The 23,028-nt window shown below is 40.9% G+C and overlaps 1 protein-coding gene across 3 annotated transcripts in view; it reads left to right on the top strand.

Moving 5' to 3' along the window:
* Window positions 1–16,260: 16,260 nt before the first annotated feature.
* Window positions 16,261–23,028, top strand: part of FBN1 (fibrillin 1) — a 158,435-nt gene continuing 151,667 nt past the window's right edge. For 2 of the 3 annotated variants that reach the window (XM_084532057.1, XM_084532058.1), the window contains exon 1: window positions 16,448–16,745. In XM_084532057.1, the coding sequence (XP_084388183.1) occupies window positions 16,576–16,745 (170 nt within the window). In that variant the 5' untranslated portion in view covers window positions 16,448–16,575. Of the gene's footprint in view, window positions 16,746–23,028 lie in introns of all 3 variants that reach the window. The other variant, XM_084532053.1, reaches the window with a different exon arrangement.

Here is a 23,028-nt window from a genome sequence, read left to right on the forward strand (position 1 = left end):
TTTCCTTCATATGTTTTCCTTCTGTTGTGTTGCTCAGCGTTCTTTGTAAGTGTAACTTTATTTTGTTGTTTCTCTGTAGCTTTTAAAAAACGTGCTGGGTTTGCACTCCCTTTCTCTCCTGTGGGACAGGTAGAAGATATTAAACAGACAGGTGAAGGAGGGAGGAGGGGTGGAGTCTTTCCAATCCCACCTAGTAAAAGGGATAATATTTAAATCTAGACACTTGCTGTTTTATTTGTATCACAACACAGTACCAGACAACATCAGTGACCAGTGCTTCAATGCATGTGAGAATGTGAATGTAGATTGCAAAAAACAGTTAAATCCTTGCTCACCTAATATTTATTGTGTGTCTGTGGAGAGCTCTGAAGTTGCAGAGGGAATTTCAAAATGAAAATCATCTCCAGATGCCTGATGGGAAGATCCATACCCAAATTTTGTCAGTCTTTCTCTGGTGAGTTAAGTTTTAGCTACTTAGCCCAAGAATCAACAACTTGGTCAACAGCATTTCTCAACCCTCCTTCTTCTAACATCAGCAGGAGAGAATGAAGCTAGGACAAGGTAGCATAAAGGGTGGCAACTCCTGAAATCGGATAGCTGACATTAGGAATGGGGGATGTGTACTGTCACAATCTATGTGGTTAGACTTGTGTAGTTGACCCAGGACTGTAACATAGCCACTAAATAAATTTTTTAAAATAAATTTGCCATTTATTTTCACAAACTCAGTCATACTCTAAAAGAACTTACCTGTTTTGTTCAAGAATTCATCACATACTATTATGACTTTTTCATTCAGATGGTTCCTTGTTTTAATATTGTATTTATGCTGCATTAGCTTGAATTCTGTTTTTATTCTAATGATGTTGCAGTTTAATACCATTTTACTCAAGTTTTAACACCCCCATACGTGCACAACTGAAACCTTGTCTCCTACCACAGCAAGTTTCTGTGTACAAGAGTAGTTATGAGTAGGACCTGAGGCCAGGAGAAATTAGTTAGCTTGTTCAGAAAGTTAGGAAGCCTGAACAGGGAATTAAAAACAGGTATTTTAAATTGTAGGTTAGTGCTTTAACCACTAAATTACCTTCATTTTTTAATTTCTTCAACACTTTACTATGCTTTTATATTTCTTTGATTCATATTCTATTCCATTTGAGTTTATCTTCTTTACTTTTTATTAATTCTTAGACTTTAATTCTGCCGTTTTTATTTAGCTCTTTTTCTTACCCTCTTTTTTTTTTTTTTTTTTCCTAGTTTTAATCTTAGCCTGTGTTTGGCTTTGTATGGACTCTTTTTTTTTTTTTTTTAAGTTTGCTTGAACGTCGTGTAATTTCTGAAATTCCTTGCCCCCTGCTTCTCCTCCCCTGACCCCCTCCTCATCCCTTTGTTCCACCTTCTGTTGTGGGAAATACATTTATCATTATAAACTTCTTCACCAGAGTGATAGATACCATTTTTTTTTGTCTTAAATGATTCGTGATTTGTCATATTCATGAATTACTGTTACATATCACAGATTTCTACCTTTAGCATTCTGAAAGAGTTGTCCAGTCCTTTTTCCTGCCACAATACTTAATCAGCTGTTATTATGTTGGTCCTAATGGATGTTTGTCCAATATGGTGTTCTAGTTTTCCAGTAACAGAGACTCTACAACTGCCCTGACAAATGCTTTTCAGTATCTTGTTTTCCTTAATGCTGGAAGGCTGCCTCTGCTTCCCCTTTCCCTTTGTGTCTTACCTGAGCTCTTACACTGCAGTTTAAGCCTGTTACTACTTCTGCAATGTACCAAGTACGTGGAATAGGGATTTCTTTTATCTGTCAGTATGTCATGTGTTTAAAAACTGCTGTTACTCTCCTCAGTTTTTTTTCACTTAAGTAACACCAATCTTTCTTGCATAAGTCAGCTTTTAAGATGTATTATAGGTCTATTGTTGCATGCAAATGTGGAAAGAGTCCAAATGACAGCAAATAGTAGATGGAAAAAAAATAGACCCAACAATATTGATCCAGCCATGATTGATAATTTTCAGACTGGTTCAACTGATGGTCAGTTCTTCTGCAGAATTACTACAATGTTAGAAAAACAACCATCTGTGATGATGAAAGTCTTTCAAGATTGCTATGATTAAATCAAGGTTCAGTAAGTATTATCTGTGGGTATGTGACTAAGGAGAACTCCAGCTTGCATTTACAGGCTTTTCTTAGCACCTTTGGAATTTTGTATCTCATTGCCCCCTCATCTCTTATTTTACCTTTTTATTGATAAGTTGGTACTTTCCAGTGAAGTTTGGAGATCTACTTACTGCCATATAGCATTTCTTTTCCCATAAAAATCTCAAGCTGGGTATACTTCCCAGCAGTAGTAAGATACACAGTCACATATATATATATTTCAGTCATTCATGCTTAAAATTTGCTGTCAAAGCCATTCTTCTGCTTTTGGAACTCTGTTCTCATGTTTCACTTTGTTCTGTGGCAGTTGCTAAGATTTCTCATTGACATTTATTTTAAACATTTGCTCTTTTGTGCAGATTCACTGCACAGTCTTTTCTCCCATGGTGTAGATGGGTTACAATGGAGACAGACTATGGTAACCTGGCAGTGATACAGGAGCACATTACTTGCAGCTGCAGTGAGATTTCATCCAGCATTCTGATGCAGAATACTTCACACTTCAAAATTAATCATGCTTCTCTCTCTGTTCCTTTTGCTCGGGCAAATATTTCAGTGTTGTGTAGATTTGGGGCAGTGATCAATGTGAGAACCAAGGTTCTTGTTTTCCTGCCTCTTGTACATGCTTACCTACCAAGACAGCTTTTAAGCCCAGTGCCTTTTTAACACTTGATAAATATGAGTCTGTTTCCATCATGTAATGATGCTCCTTTGTAAATCTGAATACAAATAAAGAAATTCATGTCTACTGCCAAATGTTCTGGCTCAATGCCATCCCTGGTGTTTTGGCTTCATCCAGATGATGAATGTTCCCTGTCAGCCCGCAGCCTAGTGAGAAGGGACAAAGGTACAGAAATACTGTATTTATCTAATCAACTTTGCTTTAAAATGTTAAGCAAATGCAATTCTTTAATACCCTGGTTTTACTATAGCTGTTAATTAACATGCAAATGCAGTTTATACAACAAAACCGAGTAGAGGAAATACTCACTTTTAAGTTACTTTACTCCCCTCTAGTGGTCTGTTGCCATATGTACTTTTATATAACACATCACAATAGATTTAAGGACGGTGGTAATAATCTGTTAAGGAAAAAAAAAAAAAAAAGTCTTCTGGTAACTTCTTCCTTCTACTCATCTTCTCTTCCAATAGAGAAACCAGTTCATAGTGACTGGATTTCTTGCCACTGTAAATCACTGTTCTTTATATGTTGACTTTAGTTAAAGGCCAAACTATACCCACAGCCTTTTTTTCTGTGCCCTGAAACCTGGTCCAAAGGAGTGTTCGTGTCCATGTTAGTTACTCAAACTGCAGCCAAGGATTTACATCAGCTGAAACTAATCGCATGTGTAGTGCTATATGGTTGTTCTGAGGGACATGACAGTTCTGTGGTGCACTCAATACTGTTTGGGCCTATGCAAGTTGTGGGACATATAGAGGCTGTTGAAGGAGTGGGATCTGCCTTCACAGAATCACAGAATCGTCTAGGCTGGAAGAGACCTTAAAGATCACCTAGTCCAACCTCTGACCTAACTCTAACCAATTCTCCACTAAACCATATCACTAAGCTCTACATCTAAACATCTTTTAAAGACTTCCAGGGATGGTGACTCCACCACTTCCCTGGGCAGCCCATTCCAATGCCTAACAACCCTTTCAGTAAAGATCTTCCTAATATCCAACCTAAAACTCCCCTGGCGCAACTTTAGCCCATTCCCCCTTGTCCTGTCACCAGGCACGTGGGAGAACAGACCAACCTCCACCTCACTACAGCCTCCTTTAAGGTACCTGTAGAGAGCAATAAGGTCACCCATGAGCCTCCTCTTCTCCAGGCTGAACAAGCCCAGCTCCCTCAGCCGCTCCTCGTAGGACTTGTTCTCCAGACCCCTCACCAGCTTTGTTGCCCTTCTCTATTCTCTCTCAAGCACTTCCATGTCCTTCTTGTAGCGAGGGGCACAAAACTGAACACAGTACTCGAGGTGCGGCCTCACCAGAGCCGAGTACAGGGGGACGATCACTTCCCTAGCCCTGCTGGCCACACTGCTTCTTATACAAGCCAGGATGCTGTTGGCTTTCTTGGCCACCTGAGCACACTGCTGGCTCATATTCAGCCGACTATCAACCAATACTCCCAGGTCCTTCTCTGCCAGGCAGCTTTCCAACCACTCATCTCCCAGCCTGTAGCTCTGCTTGGGGTTGTTGTGCCCCAGGTGCAGGCCCCAGCACTTGGCCTTGTTGAACCTCATACAGTTGGCCTCAGCCCATCGGTGCAGCCTGTCCAGATCCTCCTGCAGAGCCTTCTTACCCTTGAGCAGATCGACACACGCACCTAACTTGGTGTCATCTGCAAACTTACTGAGGATGCACTTGATGCCCTCACCCATATTGTTGATAAAGATGTTAACGAGGACTGGCCCCAGTACTGAGCCCTGGGGGACTCCACTAGTGACTGGCCTCCAACTGGATTTGACTCCATTCACCACGACTCATGGTGGATCTGGCTATCCAGCCAGTTTTTAACCCAATGAAGCGTACACCAAATGAAGCGCCGGTATAGGCGGGAGTAACTGACTCTCTTCATGTAGCCAAATGCCTCGTCATCTAATTAGTGATGTGCATGAATAGATGAACAAGATTCCCACTGTCCCTACCTACCATCCAGGAAAACCACAGCCAAGGGAATGGGCTTGGCAGAATCAGTGGGGAAAGATCACCCTGTTGAGTTTATCTCTAGTCTGGCGTTGTGAAGAAACATGAGAGGTGTAGGATAAGTGAGAGGCTCTGTGCTCACATGACTGCACCGCGGCTCTGGCTGGCAGTGAAATACCACTACTCTGATCATGTTTTCACTTACCTGGTGAGGTGGGGGGGTGAGCCCCGAGGGGCTCTCGCTTCTGGCGCCGTGTCCAGTACATGCCGGGCACAACCCGCTCCGGGGACAGCATCATGTGGGGAGTTTGACTGGGGTGGTACACCTGTCAAAGCATAACGTAGGTGTCCTAAGGTGAGCTCAGGTAGGCCAGAAACCTCTCGTGGAGCAGAAGGGCAAAAGCTCGCTTGATCTTGATTTTCAGTATGAATACAGACTGTGAAAGCTGGGCCTCGTGATCCTTCTGACTTTTTGGGTTTTAAGCAGGAGCTGTCAGAAAAGTTACCACAGGGATAACTGGCTTGTGGTGGCCACATGTTCATAGCAACATCGCTTTTTGATCCTTCAATGTCAGCTCTTTCTATCATTGTGAAGCAGAATTCACCAAGCATTGGATTGTTCACCCATTAATAGGGAACATGAGCTGGGATTAGACTGTCCGTCGTGAGACAGGTTAGTTTTTATCTGCCTTTAAGCTAGCCAATAGCCATTTTCATGTAGGATGTCGCTTCTACTAGCTAGGAAACAGCTGAGATCAGAATGGAAACTGCTGCTCTTTGTTCAAGTTGTTGAGGTTGTAATCAACACAATGGAGTTGTTCAGCACAGACTTAATTAAGCAATAGTTAATGGTTAAGTGCTTTGCATTCTAGGGTCTGTTTTTAAAGGCTTTGAAATGGCTTGCTATTACAGGATAGGTTATGTCATTAAACATTTGTCTCTTTTCTTCTTTTTCTGATCAGGAATATACTAAAAATGTATGTAGAGGATTTGGTTTTCAGAAGCTAGCTGCTCTTTTCAAACTATTCGGAACTTTTTTCAAACATTTGGAACTTTTCCATTTTTTTTTTTCTAGAATGTCTTGAACTATTTGGAAGAAAATATGGGGGAATCAAAAGGGCATTGTGTCAATAAAGAAAATGTTGTCAATTTACTAATAGAAAATACAGTTCTCTTAAAATACTTCAAAAAATTGTTTGTCTTCATATTTAGTTATTGAAAAAATAGAAACATTCCAAGTATCAAAACATTTTAACGTGATCTGAGTGAAACCTTTTGTTTTAAAATGAGTCGCAACTTGTAAACCTTTGCAAATTTAAAAAAGTAAAAATTGAAATGAGTCAGTTTAAGAGACCCACAGCCGTCTTCTTTTCCTTCATGATTTTTCTTTTGTGGAAAACTTAAATACCTCAGTTTCCTTCCAAGCTGGAAGGAAATCAAATGTAGAAAGTAAAATTCGTCATAAAACATAACTTCTGTCTTCCTGCCCTGCTCTTGCAAGAGATGTTTTGCCTATCAGTGATGTATGTTATAATAACCAATAGCTGGTGAAGCTATTTCCTACATTTCTCAACATTGTTGCCTTTAGGTCATTAGCAGATAGTACTCATAAACATCAGCTTAGCCAGTAAAGGCTTTGACTCTATTTATTATTGTGGATGCCTGAGCAGTCTCTGGGGGAAGTTGTGACCAATTCATCAGCCAGGGACTTTAACTTGTTCTCAACTCTTCTTCAAACAAAACAAAAATCATTCACGTTTGCAAGTGGAAAGGAGGTAAGATATTCCTAGAGCTTCTGGAATATGAACAACCCTATAAATTAAATCTCCACATTGCCTGCTAAATGTTTTCTTGCGGAAGTGCTGGCAACTGTGGAATGTATTTTGCTGATCACCTGAAGAACAGCAATTTACACACCTGGCAACTGTTTTTCTTGAAACAAGGCTATTTGCTGATGGCTTAGCGGTAGGGTTGAACAAAGCAGACTCAACAGGTTTATAGCTGGGATTTGCAGATTAACGCATTGTTGCACTTCCTAGCATCTTCCTGGGCTAAATCTCACATGTACATGTATTTGTGTGTCGATTTGCTTGAGGGTAGGAAAGCTCTGCAGGAGGATCTGGATAGGCTGCACCGATGGGCTGAGGTCAACTGCATGAAGTTTAACAAGGCCAAGTGCCGGGTCCTGCACCTGGGGCGCAATAACCCCAATCAGAGCTACAGGCTGGGAGATGAGTGGTTGGAGAGCTGCCAGGCAGAGAAGGACCTGGGAGTGATGGTTGATAGTCAGCTGAATATGAGCCAGCAGTGTGCTCAGGTGGCCAAGAAGGCCAACAGCATCCTGGCTTGTATAAGAAGCAGTGTGGCCAGCAGGGCTAGGGAAGTGATTGTCCCCCTGTACTCGGCTCTGGTGAGGCTGCACCTCAAGTACTGTGTTCAGTTTTGTGTCCCTCGCAAAAAAAGGACATCGAGGTGCTTGAGCGAGTCCAGAGAAGGGCGATGAAGCTGGTGAGGGGCCTGGAGAACAAGTCCTACGAGGAGCGGCTGAGGGAGCTGGGCTTGTTCAGCCTGGAGAAGAGGAGGCTCAGGGGCGACCTTATTGCTCTCTATAGGTACCTTAAAGGAGGCTGTAGCGAGGTGGGGGTTGGTCTATTCTCCCACGTGCCTGGTGACAGGACGAGGGGGAATGGGCTTAAGTTGCGCCAGGGGAGTTTTAGGTTGGATATTAGGAAGATCTTTACTGAAAGGGTTGTTAGGCATTGGAATGGGCTGCCCAGGGAAGTGGTGGAGTCACCATCCGTGGAAGTCTTTAAAAGACGTTTAGATGATAGGGATATGGTTTATTGGGGACTGTTAGTGTCAGGTCAGAGGTTGGACTCGATGATCTTGAGGTCTCTTCCAACCTAGAAATTCTGTGATTCTGTGATTTGTTGCTATTTTGCTATTAGTGACAAAAAGTCAGGTAGGTAAAGAGTCTCATCTGTAGACCAAAGAATGTAGAAAAGGAAGAAAGATTTTGTAGCCAATTGTGTGAAGGGAATTTTTTCCAGTTCTCCATAATGCATCAGAATCCATGTAATGCTGTTTTCAGAAACTTCACTGCTGTATTTTAGCTTAACTGGATGGAATGGCATTCACCACACTGAAGTCAGAGCATGCTCTGTAGACCACTGAAATAAATGGAGGGAAAAAAATGATCTCAGGCTTTGGACTAGGTTTATACTGTCAACGGAAGTTTCTCCAGATCATTGCAGTGCAGGGAAACTGTTTTCCCAATAGTTTATCATAAAATGCGTCCAGACTGGAGCCTCTGAAAGATTTTCTTATCTTGAAAAGGCAGCACGAATCTCTTTATTTACATCACCTACTGTTTCATCCATAAAATTAGACTTCCTTCCTCTTACTGATGAACAGGAGTGGGAAAAGTCAGTCTTACTATATATCCATATATCTCTAGATAGATAGATATAGATACCATTTTTTCCTAACCATCTCCTGGCTATGAGTATTTTTCCTTGTCTCTCCCTTATGGGTGTCAGATGACATTTCCTCTACTTGACTGTGTGCCTGTTCAACCTCTGTTCTTATTTGTCTGTAGCTGTGTGGATTTTTTTTTGTGTGTGTGTGTGGAAAGGAGTTCACACAGCTAAAAATGGTTTTCAACATTTTTATTTAAAATTTGTAGTGTCAAAAGCTTGTATCTTATTAAAAAAAAAAAAAAAGTAGCAAAGCAATTTTTTCTGAACTCCACCCCATTCACCACAGTAACAACAATTTTGGGTGGACTGGTGTTGATAACTTGCAAACAAACAAAAGAAGCTTTAAAGATTTTTTTTTTTTAATATTAGAATTTCTTCCCCCTTTTAAACTGTAGTCTATTGTAATTGATACTAGAAACACAAGTAAGCATTCACATTTCAAGTGTTGTAAATAATGAATTTTAAGCTATCCTTCTATCTTAATCCTCCTTGTAGGGAAGAAAAAAATTATTTCAAAAACATATAGAGCTTTCCTCCTGTCCCTTCTTGTTTCCAATTTGAGCTGCAGTATTTGGAATTTATTGCAATTTCCTACTCAAATGGCTTCCTTAACTTCTTTGGTTACTTGTAAAATGGTTTTGGGTTAACTGAAATTATTATTTCCTGTGTTTCCTTACAAAGAAAGGCAACTAGATTATTTGTATTATTTAAGTGCTTTATAGCTGCTTGCTTAGGACATGATCAGCTTGTTGCCCACTGAGTCAGTACATAAATGAGAAGGGGCTTATAATGAAACAATTTAAAAGGTAATAGGACATTTCCTATTGACTTTTGTGAGCTGAATATACCCAAGTAATAGTGCTGGAACTGTGGCATGCAGTATATTAAAGAAGTATACACTAATAAATGGATTGTGTTCTATACAGTGTGGTGTATAAAAGACTTTACAGCTGATGGGCATTTTGAAGCAATGAAGACTGGCTGCTGATAGTAGTGAGCCTGATAAAGCAGCCCCCTCAGTGATTCTCAGTAAGTAAATCTTAGTACTTTGAACAGACAGGGTGGAAAAAAAAGGAATTCCTGAATGATATTATACCCTGTAAGGAGTCACAGACTCCAGATGAGGTTGTCTCATTTAGTTTACTGGTATCTAGAAAACCTGAGGAAATGAAGTCAGCCTTTTGGAAAGTTATTGAATAAAGGAAAGTGCAGTGCAGAGCTGTACTGAACTTTTCACTGGCTGGAGTCACTCATACATGAGTCAGCAGTGTGCCCTTGCAGTGAAGAAGGCCAACTGCAGACAGGGCTGTGTTAGTGCGAACATAACCAGGTGGTGGAGAGAATTGATTCTTCCACTCCTTTGGCTTTTGGGAAACCGTATCTGCAGTAGTGCACTCAGTGCTGGGCACCCCAATAGTACAAAACAAAGCAACAGCATTGGCACCTGAAGTGAGCCTTGCAGAGGGCCACCAGGATGTTTAGGAGCTAAAGCAAGGACCTCTTAGGGGAGGGCCCATTCAATATTAAGAAGCGAAGGTTAAAAAGGATCTTAGTGACGCCTTTAGAGGAGACAGAGCCTGACTGCTGGGTGATTGTGAGCAGTGATAGAATGAGAGGCAACAGGCACAAGTTATAATCAGGGAAATTCATCACGATAAGAGCTGTCAAACACTGTAATAGGTTCTGCCAGAGGGGCTGTGGAGTCTCCATCCTTGGAAATGCTCAGAACTTGGCTGGATTGGGCCTGAATGGCCTGCTCTTTGCAGGGATCTGGACCAGGTAACCTCCACAAGTCACTACCATCTAAATTCATATTTGGTTCTACGAGAAGTCCGTAAGTGATGCTACGATAGTGTTATTTCTCAATGGAAGGGCTTTGTAAATGGAATGTGGTGGGTTAAGTCTAATCCCTGGTCTCTTATTACCTATTTTATTATTTCAACTGCATCATGGGGGAACTCCCTATCAACTGAGACATCTCATAGCTAGAGGAACACTGGGATGGAAAACAGAGGCAGAGCCACCCAATCCCTTGCTGACACAATGTCTGAAGGAATGTAGGGCCTGATTCAGCTGTCTTTGTTCAAGTCAGTAGGGAGTTGTGCATAAATGAGAACTACAAGAAGAGGCTCCTAGTTACTGATTTCCACCCACTTGGAATGTACTAATTCTCATAAAAAGTTGTATCCGTTTTGCTTAATGTCTTGGCCCCAGAATACACCCAGCAGTTGGCATATCATGCTTAACCATGAAATTTCTTCCACTTTGCTTCTGAGTTTACAGGTGGGATTTAAAAGGTCATTAGGGACAAATGTAAGATTGAAGAAACTAGTCTTGCAATCATTACTCTCTGGCAGAATTCCCATTAAATTTGACAGGATTATAGCTGACAGAACAAGAATGTGTATTTCCTTTTCTTGCAGAGTTGGATTTTTTTTTGGTTTTTAATATTTAAATCAAAGAAAAAATGCTATTTTAAACTGAAAAATTTCGAGCTGTATGTATAGAATTAAATATAAGTCATGTATGTATTGTATTACGCTGGTATTTTTATTTTATTAAAAATTTCCATTCCATTTTAATTTAGTTGTATTGCTATTCAGCACTAGTCTTACAAAAATAAGTTGTGCTTCCCCTTCCTGGAGGACAGAATAGAAGCCACAGGTTTTCTTATAGTTAACTTAGCTGTTTGTATGTGTCCTAAAGAAAAGATACATGTTAATATTATCTCATATACTTTTAGCAAATGGAGATATAGTGTAAAAGGGTCACTCATATGAGATATTAAGATTGATTTAAAATAAAATACAGTTCTAGAAAAGAAAAGAGCTATGAGTATGGTACAGAACTATCCTTAAGTTAGTACTAAGAAAGGGGTGTCTGAGTTAGGGCATCTCTACGGTTTCCTTGTGATTTCTTTGTCACTAATACTTAAAAATCTAGGTGTTTTAGAGAATTAAGAACATTCCTTTCATTCAGACCTCATGGAGGACAAATCCAGTTATTGTTTGAATTATTCTCCAAACTAGTGGGGTGATACCAAAATTTTGCTTTATTCTTATAGATTACAGGAATTGTCTTGTTTAAGGTGACAAATTCTGTACTAAAACTGTTCTATGCTTGCATAAATCGGAGAGAGATGTACCGAATATATATGAAATGAGTAGCTTTCTGGTCATCTAGGATGCAACTGCGATAAAATGCTGGAATTTCCCCAGGAGCACATAGGCCCCTAGTGGCTGAGCCAAAAGAGTCTTTCATTTAATTCTTATTGTATTACAGAAATATTACCCCAACACTGCACACAGTCTCACAAATTATGGATTTACATTCTAATGTAGATTAGATTTCTTCCTCCTCCCTTACATGTATAAACTCAGTTTACAGAGTAAATATATTTCATTTATAAAAATAAAATAAAAGTCTTAAGTGAAATTTGTCCCCCAAAATCTATCATTAATAGATTTTGTAGCTAGCTATCACAGCTTATCTGACCAAACAGCATTTAAAAAAAAAAAAAAAGTGATAGTTTGTTTTGTTACTTTTTTTTTTTTTTAATATATTTAAACCAGCTAATTGGTCTCAGCTTTTGTCTGGATGCAATTACTGTTTGTGCTTGTAAGGTACTTAAAAAAATATGCACGCCAAAATTTTCCCACACTATTTCTTTTCATTGGCATAATTAAGACTTTATTAAGAAAAATGTAAGATGGGCATATTTTTTCCTCACGTGGGTTGGAGTAAATTTACAGATCTAAAAATTACAATTACTGCAAAAGTTCATATAATTGAAATAAACTCTAATTGAAATAAACTCCCAGCTCTATCTTAGTACTTCATTATGGTAAGATATTTTGTTTGCAAAAGTTCAAAACAATTTAAATGTCTAATGAATATGAAAATTCTGATCAGCATCCTACAGAACAAGAGGGAGGAGTATTTGCCTAACAGAAAAAGGATCAGGTTGGTAAAAGCCAGGAAAAGGTAAGAACTGTCATATCACTGCTACTGAACATAGAGCATCAGCATTGAAAACTTCAGTTCTGTGGTTTTATGAAAATCAAACAGCAGGATAAACAGGTATTCCTCTGAAAATCAATTAAATTGTAATAATTCCCATATTGTATAAAATTAACTAACGTATTTGTCTTTAATGTTGATAAGCACAGGGCGGTGCTCTATGGCATGGCTAGCTATACAAGCCTGCTTTCTGGACTTGTCTTTTATTAGAGGAATGTACCTGATTTGTTTTAAAGGGTATGTGCACCTATGGAAAATCCTAGGATCATTGCTTCCAAGTTGATACCCAACTGCAAAAAGTGGTCTGTCTATGTTTGCTAATGTAATTCATTGAACTGTAATTAGCTTCCACTGATTTTGGGCCTTGCCACCCTGCCATACCATTCATATCTTCCAAGATATGCCATACCATACATATCTTCTTACTCTTCAAATAAAATCCTCTGGGACTCTCACTGAAAACAGTTGCTTTTATGTTATGTCAAACTCCTCTAGGCACATAAATGAAGAATATAACATTATTGCTTCAGTATCTTTTATTTCTGGATTTGATTCCCAATATTTGACCAAGGAGCTATAATATCACTGAACTTCTGATTCTCAGTTAATCCAAGAGTTCAGCTTTTTCTCATTAGAAATGGTTATGAACTGGATGAAAAGAATTTTGTCTTCTTGAATGAAACTTCTGAATGGCTGACCAATCTTTTGGAGGCCATATAGGAATCTGTTTGTCCAGATGTTTTTCAGAGTCCAAACATTTGAAAACACTCGAGTGCCTGTGGGAACTTTTGTGGATGACCCTTAGTAGTAGTTCTGTTTAGCAGCAGAGAGCAGAAGTTTTAAATCCTTTGCTTGTGACAGTATATTTTTAGTGGTTTGAGAACCCAGGTGGGCATATTTTAAAGATGTGAACAATTTAAATACTTCTAGTATATAAACATGTTCTTTAGAATGACACACCAGAAGTCGATGAAGTGCTGCATAGTTCACTAGATTAATTAGTGGACAGCCCACATATGATGTAGCATTACTTCACATAGTGTAATCCATATTTCTGCAACCATGCAAGATACCAAATAATACATCATAAAATGTCCTAGAAGATATGAGAAAATCACCCTATTAACCTGTTACATAGAGTGGATATTTTTTTCTGGTACTTTATCTAGAAAATTCAAGCAATTGAAAAAGAAAATGTTGAAAACAAAAGAATGTTTAAATAAATAGTAGACGAGAATTCCCTTCATAACTTACACTTGCTTACAGGTAAATTCTATAATTCTATTTTGCATGCAAAATCAACTTTAATTCCATTGTTTCCTTTTGTACAAGCTACAAAACAGGGGTATAAGTTTTGGGTTGCTACTGGCTTGGGCCTTGTTCACATGAACTGAAGAGCCACACTCTGAATCCCATTACTTATTTCTTTTGTCAATATCCCATATTATTTCACTGTGTATCTACATTTTACCTGTATTGTCACGTTAAAATGTTAAGTGGTGACACTGGAATGGCCAAAATCAAATAACCATTTTACAATTTACAGCATCTGCCAATTTTCTTGATGATAAAAATCAGCCTAAATACTCAGAATGCTGTTACTGGGTCGAGTATACACGTTGCATTTCCTGTGCTAGCTTAAATACTATGTACATTTATATAGATAGATAGATATGCGTTATCCTTTTAAAACAAAAAATTGCTAAAAAAAAGATTTAAACTACTTATTTCAAATAGCATCAAAATCTGGCACACTGTATATACTCTCCATTTCCCTTTGGCAAGTGCTTTGGCAGCTGCTGTGGGTGAATGGTCAGCTACTCTGTAAATCATACAGCTAAGCTTTTGCAACATCGGCTCACTAATACAGAACCATTCACAATCAATACCTACCTGAAATTAACAAAAGCTGAAAATACATGTAAGTTAAGAAATCCAGCATTTCTGCCAAAATACTTCTAAGTGAAGAGTAGCTGAATGCATAAATATAATTTACCGTCAGTCCACAATGCTTGCTTTCCTTGTTTTATATTTTCTGTATACATTGAAATAGGATAATTCTCATATGTGTCTACCCATAGGTAGACTACTACCCGTGTAGGTAGTCTGGGATTGAATTCTATTAACCACTCACTAATTTCAATATTACAGTTTTTTTGTTTCCAGGGTCATAGTGGGGTTTTTTCTTCAGAATTTCAAAAAACACCACAAAAGTACAAGTAAAAACTGCATGATCTTTCCTTTCCTTAAGGATGAGACATGCAGTTGTTCTGGAACTGGCTGTATAGAATTAGGTGCATGTACAGGCTCTCCATGAGAATGCTACCAATCTGTTATTTATTAAGGCTGGATTATGGCTCAAGCTTCCTTAGTCCTGTAAGAATTGATCTGAAGTCCAGTGAGTTTGAGGAGAGTTTTTCATTGACTTAAGTAAGTTTTGGTCTAGCAGATGATGTTAGCAACAGGCAAGTTATTAGCTATGTTATCATGAATTTTGTGTACTTTTGTAGTTTTGAAAGCAGAAAAGCACCTCCTGCTGAAATCTGGAAGTTGATTCCTGGAGCTTCCTTGTACCCCTACTATCTAGCAGGTATTTTAGTTTCAACTGGGTATTCCTTGGTGTAGATCTTGTTGTTCCACTGGATTTCCGCTAACAGTTTGGACTTATTTGTGTTGATTCTAGAAGTATCCCCATTTACTGTTTTTGTTTTTCTGTAATGAAGGATGAGCTGTTATCCTAGTGACTGAATTTCCCTTGCAAGGGGTGGAGTGCATAACTTCCACTCCACTCCACACAGGATTTACAATTTCTTGTCAATGACAAAGAGTTCCCAGAGATCAAAAAAAAAAAAAAAAAAAAAGAAAAAAAAAAGAGAGAGAGAGAAATTCAGAATTATAAGACACAAAGCAGCAATTATTCACAAAATATTCACTATGCCTCTTTTACTCCAAAATCAGTTTCCTTGTGATAGGGGCTAACAAAAAATAATCTATCAAATCTATGCTTATACTGCTTCCTAGAGTGGGATAAAGCAATAATGGAACTATGAAATTAAGGGCTTCCAGTTAATAACTGAATTCTCCCCTTTAAATGAGGCCTCTTTCTTAGCCCACCACTGCAGGCGTTGCAAGTTTGGTCTGTCACTGCTTCCAGGCTCAGGTCTTGCCCTAGGGTTTTTGAATCCCTGCAGCGGTCGCTGCCCTGCTAATTGCTAGAAAGCATATTATTCCTCCTGCAGCAGCCTTTAAGGTGAAGCTAGCATCGCTGCAATTTTTCCTTATAAGGGAAACCGAGATGTTCTGCATTACTTTTTTAAAGTCGCCGCAGCTATGCTGTAGCTCTCTGACGCCTATATAGGTTCAGATGGAGGACTCCGTCCCTGTCCCTGCGCTTTGGGGGTACACCCTGAGCTGCTGCCCCCTGCTCCAAGCCCGGGGGCTCCCCGGGAGCCCGGGCAGGCACCGGAGGTCTGGGGGGTCCGGGCAGAGCCCCCGGCCCAGGGGTAGCGGGGCGGCTGGCCGCAGGTGCCCTGCCCGAATCACTCCCACCTCGGGGAAGGGGAAGCACCTCCGGCCCCAGCCCCGGAGCCCCCCGGGGTGGCGTTTTGGGGGTGGGGGGGGGAACATTTTCTGTCACCTCTCTCGCGAGAAAGCGGTGCGCGGGCGGTCCTTGAAGAGGACGGGGAGGGGGGGGGGGAGTGAGAGGAGGGGAAAAAGGAGGAGGAGGACGAGGAGGAGGAGGGAGGGGGCAGCTGGAGCCGCAGCTGGAACCGCGGTGGGTGCAGCGGCCGCAGCTGGAACAGCAGCGGGAACGGCGGCCGGCGGCGGCTCCAGCGGGTGCGGGCGCCGAGCGGGGCGGGCGGGCTGGCCGGGAGGCTCCTGCCCGCGGGGCTCCCCCCCGGGCTGCCGGCGAGCCCCGGCGCTCCCAGCCGCCGGTACCCGCTCGGCGGAGCCGGGAAAAGGAAAGGGGTCGCGGCCGGGGGAGGCTCCCAGCGGGTCCCGGTGGCAGGGAGGTGGAAGCAGCGCCGGCGGGCGCGGGGCGGCCGTGCCCGCTCTCGCCCTGCCCCTGACGCCCCTTCCTCCCTTCTCTCTCACAGCTCGCCTCGCAGACGTTTCTGCGGAGGCAGGGCGGCGGGCATCGGCGGACTTCGGCGGCGGCGGAGAGAAGAAGGAGAAGGAGGAGGAGAAGGAGGAGGAGGAAGAGGAGGAGGAGGCGACGGCCGCTCGCAGCCCGAGGGCTCGGGGGACGCGATGTGGCGGGGGCGGCTGCTGGGGATCGCCCTGGGAGTTGCCGTGCTGTGGGCGTCCCAGGGGGGCGCCGCCGCCGCCGGGCACGCCGAGGGGGCGAGCGGCAAGGAGCTGCGGGCCAGCAGGGCCAAGAGGCGAGGGCAGGGCGGCGGCGGGCACGACGCGCTCAAAGGGTAGGTGCGGGCCGGGCCCCCCGGGGCACCGCGGAGGTGGCTGAGAGAAGGGGAGAAAGGGGAGGCCCCCAGGAGGCTCGGGGATGCCCCCAACACAGGGCCGGGGCACCGCCCGCAGCATCACCGGGGAGCCGTGCTTCGTGCGGGGGGATGAGGGCTTCGCTGGGCTGCGGCTGGGCTTTGCTCGGGTGGCTCGAGGGAAGGGCGCAGATAAAGGCTCGCTGCAGGCTCCTGCATTCCTCGCGCGTCCCCTCTGCAGAAAGCAGGGCAGCGGGGAGGCCCGCTGCTTGCTGCCGGCTCTCGTCACCCCCTAAACCTTGTGCGCTGCGCCTCTGCTTTCTGGACTTGTGCTGCTTCTCCGCTGCTGCTCCTGGCCCCGGCACTGCTGCTTGTGTCAGAGCTATCCGGTACCTAGAGCGAGCGAGCGAGCAATGCATACAAGAGTGAAAACTCATGATCGGGCATCATGGCACACGCTTAGCAGGGTGTTTTTTTTGAGGGGCAAATCCGATCCGGCAAAATGCTTTCCAAATCCTAATAGAACACCTTTCCTGAGCAAAAATAATTGTTAAGACAGCTGAAAGGCATTGCATGTGTGCGCAGTTGGAAGCATAGTTCACGGTAAAGGTGAAAGGTTGCAACTTTGGAAGGAAAAAGGAGGTTTCCTTCCTGAGGGGTTCCGGTGCCCTGTTTCAGCCCATAGCAAAATTTTTTCACGCATCAGGCAGAGAGCAAATGTAGCAAAAATTACACAGAGATAGTTACGTTTCAGTAAGGGATGCAAGACTTTTTCTCTGTTTTCCTGACTTCCCCAAGAGGAGCTATTACAGCTTTATTTTTAGAGGCCTTGATGGATATGCTTTAATTTCTTGCTAACTTCCTCACACTTACGTAGTACATTTTATTTATATACAGATTGGAAATCTTGGCCTTTTTAATATTTGCCTAATTGGAGAAGGTTTAAGTTTTAGGGTCCTTGTTCTGCAAAAATGGATGCAAGCTGTCAGTATTGTTTTTCAAGGATCTGATTTTGTAGGGTCAGACTCTCTTATTTCATTTCCTCAAACCTTGTCACCAGAGGAACAATTGGACAGAGTAGGTCTTTTCTTTGACAAAAGCTGTTCTTGAAGTCGGGGGCTATTGGGGTTGTTGGGTTGTGCTAGTTGGGGACTAATTGTAAGTAATAAAAAATTATAAGGAAAAGTATTTTCTAGAACGAACCTTTTTTTTCTTCATGATGTTTTGAAAAACTTTCTCATTTTAGAACTCTGAGTTAACATCAGGCTGAAAAGCATCACTTTCTGATCAATGGGATAAAGTATGCCACCTAGAACATGTGTGCTGCCTTGATGGACTTAGTGGGAGTTAGAGGCAAGCAGCTGAGGATAAAATTTCTTTGTTGAATATGACTGTGCTGTTTAGATAGTAATAGTACTGCTTCATAGATGGTATTTCAATTTTAATAATTTTTGAAGTCCAGGATGGGTTAGGATAAGTATTCAGTCTTATGGGTTGATTTGTATATTTAACTGAAACCTTCAGCTTGTGTACTTTGCAGTGATTCATTCCCATCCTTTTATTGTATATTATCTGTGAGTTCTATATCAACTTAGTGATCTGAAAATCTACATATCAATTTTAGGTATTTTATGTCTTGGTCAAATATTTGGAATTTTAGAGTTCTGAATGAGTGCCCTTGGAAGGCAAGTTCTTAAATAAAATATGATTGCCAGATGTTCTGAGATACAGTAAATACAAAACAAACCATTAGTTCGATTGATAACTTTTTTTGTAACTCTCATTCGAGGCTTAGAGTAGAGTGCATAAGCTGCTTGGAGGAGATGGAAATCCCTTTGTTAACATCCAGTCATCTTTATCTTTGTTGGGAGAACCCTGCAGGACATTTCCAATTCAGAAATTGCGAGTGCTTCCTTAGGTGTGGTAGTGTACTGTACAGTATGAATAAAAAGAATTGTCATTTTATCAGACAAGGTTGGAACTAATTCTTTGGAAACCCAGACGGAAAATGTATTTTGAATGTACAGGAACTGTACATATGTTAGACAGGGAAAATTCATTGCTATTGAATGGACTAAAACACTAAAAATATGATTTTACAAGTTTTTTTTTTATTTTTTTTTAACTTGTTCATCAGTACAAATACACTTGGGAATCTGAGAGTTGTAATGCAAATCATAACAGATGCTGGGAAACTTTATTTTGATGTTATTGTAGTTGACTAAGACTGCTTTTCTTTTTCTTCTTTTTTTGAAATGAACTCTTGCCCTGATTGTAGGAGCATGGAGTTACATTTTTAGACAAATTCTTTTAAGTTTAGACTTTTTATTTGCTTGATTGTAATTACTGTTGAAAGGGTCTTAGCATTTTAATATATCAGGGAAAGCCTGTATGTGAATACTGGTCTTTTATGTAAAAATGAAGAAGTCTAAGATCTGATTTGATTCTGGTGATTTTTCACACTTAACATTTTTTACTGCAAGCTGTTGATTACAGGAGATGTTTGCTTTCTTCCCTGTGACCTTTGCCTCATTGTTTATACTTGTTAGCTGTCTGAGCACATAATATGGTTCTATAAGTATTTTTAGCTTTAATAATTATGAATTATGTGGGAAAGCCTTTTATGTACTCACTTTAAGGCTTGGAGCTTGCTGCTTCTGTAGTTAGAACTGATCCAACTATGAAGGCATTAGCACTGAAGTCTTTGTAGTGCCCGGTACATTTGGTCTAAGGCAGTGTGTGTTTATGTGCGGGTACGTGCTGCCTCTAAGTGAACAGAAAGCAATCAAAAGAAGGCAGTAATTAATTTCAGCATGTAACTAGATATATCATTTGCATATTCCCCATTCACAGAAATGTTGCTGGAATCTGGTGTGGTTCAGCAAGTTAAAATAATAAGCATCTTATTGAGACATTTTTATCCACAGAACCCCCAAGGCTTTAACACAAACATTAATGTGGCATCAAACTGTTATCCCCCTATTCCTTAAACACCGAAAAATATAGCATCAATTTTTGAAGAAATAAAAACTACAAAACTGGGCCATGAATGGGAAGTTCTTTCTAAGCAATACATTCTTGAAGTAAACCACTTATATACATTTCAATCATTTGAATATAAACCAAAAGTAATTTACTGGTGATTTGATTGATGCTTTACTGCATACAAGAAATATTGTGCTTGAATATCTTAGAATTAATTAGGATTTCCCTTTTTCTGATGACACTAGACAAAGACCTCAAATTTAATGATGATCAATCAGTTCTTAATAATATTTTAAGCACATTCATCTGCCTTTTTATCTGTATAATGACCAAAGAAAGCAATTATTTGTCTAACAGATAGCTCAGCAGAAATTTTGAGAGACCTAAAATTTCTTCAAGATATCCAAATTTTGGCACGACTCTAATTAAGACACCATTAAATACATATGTGTAAAAGTGATTTAATTTAATTGTTATGAAGTTGAAATGATAGTGAATATTGCAGAACATAATAGTTGGCTTCAGTGAGATTCATAACACACTTGTATTAAAGCTATTCAACAGGGGATTGGGCTTTTGGAACAATTTCTGTTGGTTGTACTCACAAAACAAAGTTCACAGGTTTACTGATAGGCTTGCTTGAGTAAACTCGGTTGGATTTGATCCTTTTTATGCATGACTGCTCCCTGAAATAAAATAAATCTTCTAAATCTATAATATAATTCCAGTATTCAACTATATAATTAAGGCTTCTGGTTTTCGTTTTAAACCAATATTTACCACTAAAAGCTTGCTGAAGAAAAGCAGACTTTCCATACCGGTAAATATTGGTTTATACTGAAAAACCTCAAACATTTTTTCTTGCCACTCTGACTGGCTGCTGGTGCCACACCTTGTCCGTGTCATGCGGGAGCAGGAGGGAACCTGGATACTTGGGGATAAAAAGTAATTAAAAATGCACTAGAAACAGAGCCCTTTGGATTGCCACCTGCCAGCCCTGTGAATTTTCAGATATAAAAGCAATGCCAATAACTTTTAATATAGGGCAATTAAGAATACATGTAAATTACTGTAATAGCTGGCTTCCAGGTGGAATGGCAGACTTCCTTCCAGTTTTTGGCACCTTACGGCATAAAGCCTCTGTGGAGGTCTTCTTGGCAGCTACACGCAGCGTAAGGTTCTGCACCTTTCTGGTTTATTTTCCAATGGCCATGATTTTATTTTTTTATCATTATTGTTACATTATCCTGTACATAAATGGAAATCTAATTCAAAAGTTAAATGAGTTCATAGATCTTGGCATTGTGTCTCGTGTACATGTTTCCTGTCTCCCAGTAGGACCATATGATGTGATTTGATGTAGGTGTGACTTTCTCTGGGGAGTGGGATGTATGGACTAGGACTAGCAAGAAGCCAGCACACAATTTATTCTGCAGGTGGTACTAGCTGTTATCAATGCTTGCTGAAGGGCTAATGCTTAAAGAAGGAATAATGTATGATTTTCAATTCTGGTTGTATAGATAGATGTCTTCCTGAATGCCATGATGTGTTTTAATTGTTTTTAAATATACTAGTTTAACCACTACATGTAAATTTTTATTTACATTAGATACTTTTAATGAAAGCTGTCTGGCAGTAGTCATCAGAAAAGTACTTTTGATGTACTCAGTATTTATTTCCCATTTGATGATAGCAAGTCCCTGCTAGAGCAGACAGTGGAAAAGGCTACAGTAAATGATATAGCAATGTTCTTGACATGGTTGTGTTGGAACATGGTTTGTGTTGTAAAATTGGCTTAGGGGGCTTGGATGAAACAAGTTTCCTGTCACCAAGCCCCACTTTGCCAAGACGACATGTTGGAAATCGGGAGTTGGATATAGTTCTTTTCCTTTCTTTCCTTCTTTTATTTATTCATGTATTTATTTAGATATTTTGGCCTGCATAGTCCTTAGCTATACCAGCTTGGCCTGATACACAACCCAGGTGCTGCAGGGTAAGTCACAGCTGGGGTGTAATCGGTTTGTACTTTCTGTCCAGAGGGGAGAAGAATTTCCCATTGGGTTTGCCACTTTGTGTCTCATCATAGGAGGGTACATTGCTGTTCTCCATTCTGGAGATGTCCAGTGCAAGGCTGTTTGTGGCTATGACTACCTGGCTGGCCAGTTAGAAGGAGATTTATGCTACAGCTCTTACTCAGAAAACAAGAGATGCTGTGGATAGCACAGTTTCTTCCCACATGTTCCAGGTAATCATTTTCTTCCACAGTTATAAGATGGGATTATCTAACATTTTGTGTGGTGTTATCTGTCTGGAGCTTTTGGAGCCTCTCAGTTTGTAGTTGTTCTGTTGAACTTATGTTGAGGGAGACAGGTGGTATTCACTCTTTAGAAACCGGATACTTAAAGGACTGGGGGGAAGAAGAGCACCTGCAGAGAGCGCACCTGATTGCAGCACAGTGCAGAGAAGTAATCCTCAGGTTGCAGCACAGGTTTCCAAAAAGAATTGTTTGGAGGAGACCAAAGAAGCCAAGCTGTGGCCCTGAAAATACTTTCTTCAGTAAAGGGCCAGTTTAAGGCTTGCAAAACTAAACTTCTTGTTAGCCAACACAAGATACATTTTGTGTTCAGTGGCAGTTCTGCAAGTTGTTCGCCAGGTTCAGTCTGATCTGGGTGTGTTTGCCGTGTTACCTGGATAAGCTCCTCTACGTGCAACTGCACAGTACTGCAGTGACAGAACATTTGGGACTGTGCTGGGCTTGACAATGCAGACTTTGAAGCAGGCACAGGGCTTCTCTCAGTTCTTTGGGAGCAATGGGAGGATCACTTGGTTAGGGTTTGGCAGGGACAGTCTATCTGTCTGCTTCGTTTACAGTGATTCTTATTGAATAAAATTGCAGCTTCTGTTTTCCTGGATGCCTGTTTTCCTTTCCTGCAATGTGTCGTTCAGCGGTGCTGCTCACTTAGGACAGTCTTATTTATTGTCATTCATCTTCCATCCTGCAAATGTTGACTTTGAAGCCTCTGACTATTAGAATAGTAGTACCCAAGACCTACACGATTTAGCTACATGGATCACCAGAAAAACTTCCTCTTGATAGATGCATAGTAGACAATGGCTCACTGGAGGCCCTCTCTCCTTAAACAAAGCTTGGGAGCAAGGGATCTTTGCCTGTGTATGTATGGAAATAGTAAGCGATTAATCATTAGTTTTTTTGCTTGCAGTAAGATCACCTTCCATCTCGTTCCTCTTCTTTATCTCCCTCCTGATCCTTAAAGATGAA

The sequence above is a fragment of the Aythya ferina genome (assembly GCF_964211825.1).
Source record: "Aythya ferina genome assembly, chromosome: 11".
NCBI lineage: Eukaryota > Metazoa > Chordata > Aves > Anseriformes > Anatidae > Aythya > Aythya ferina.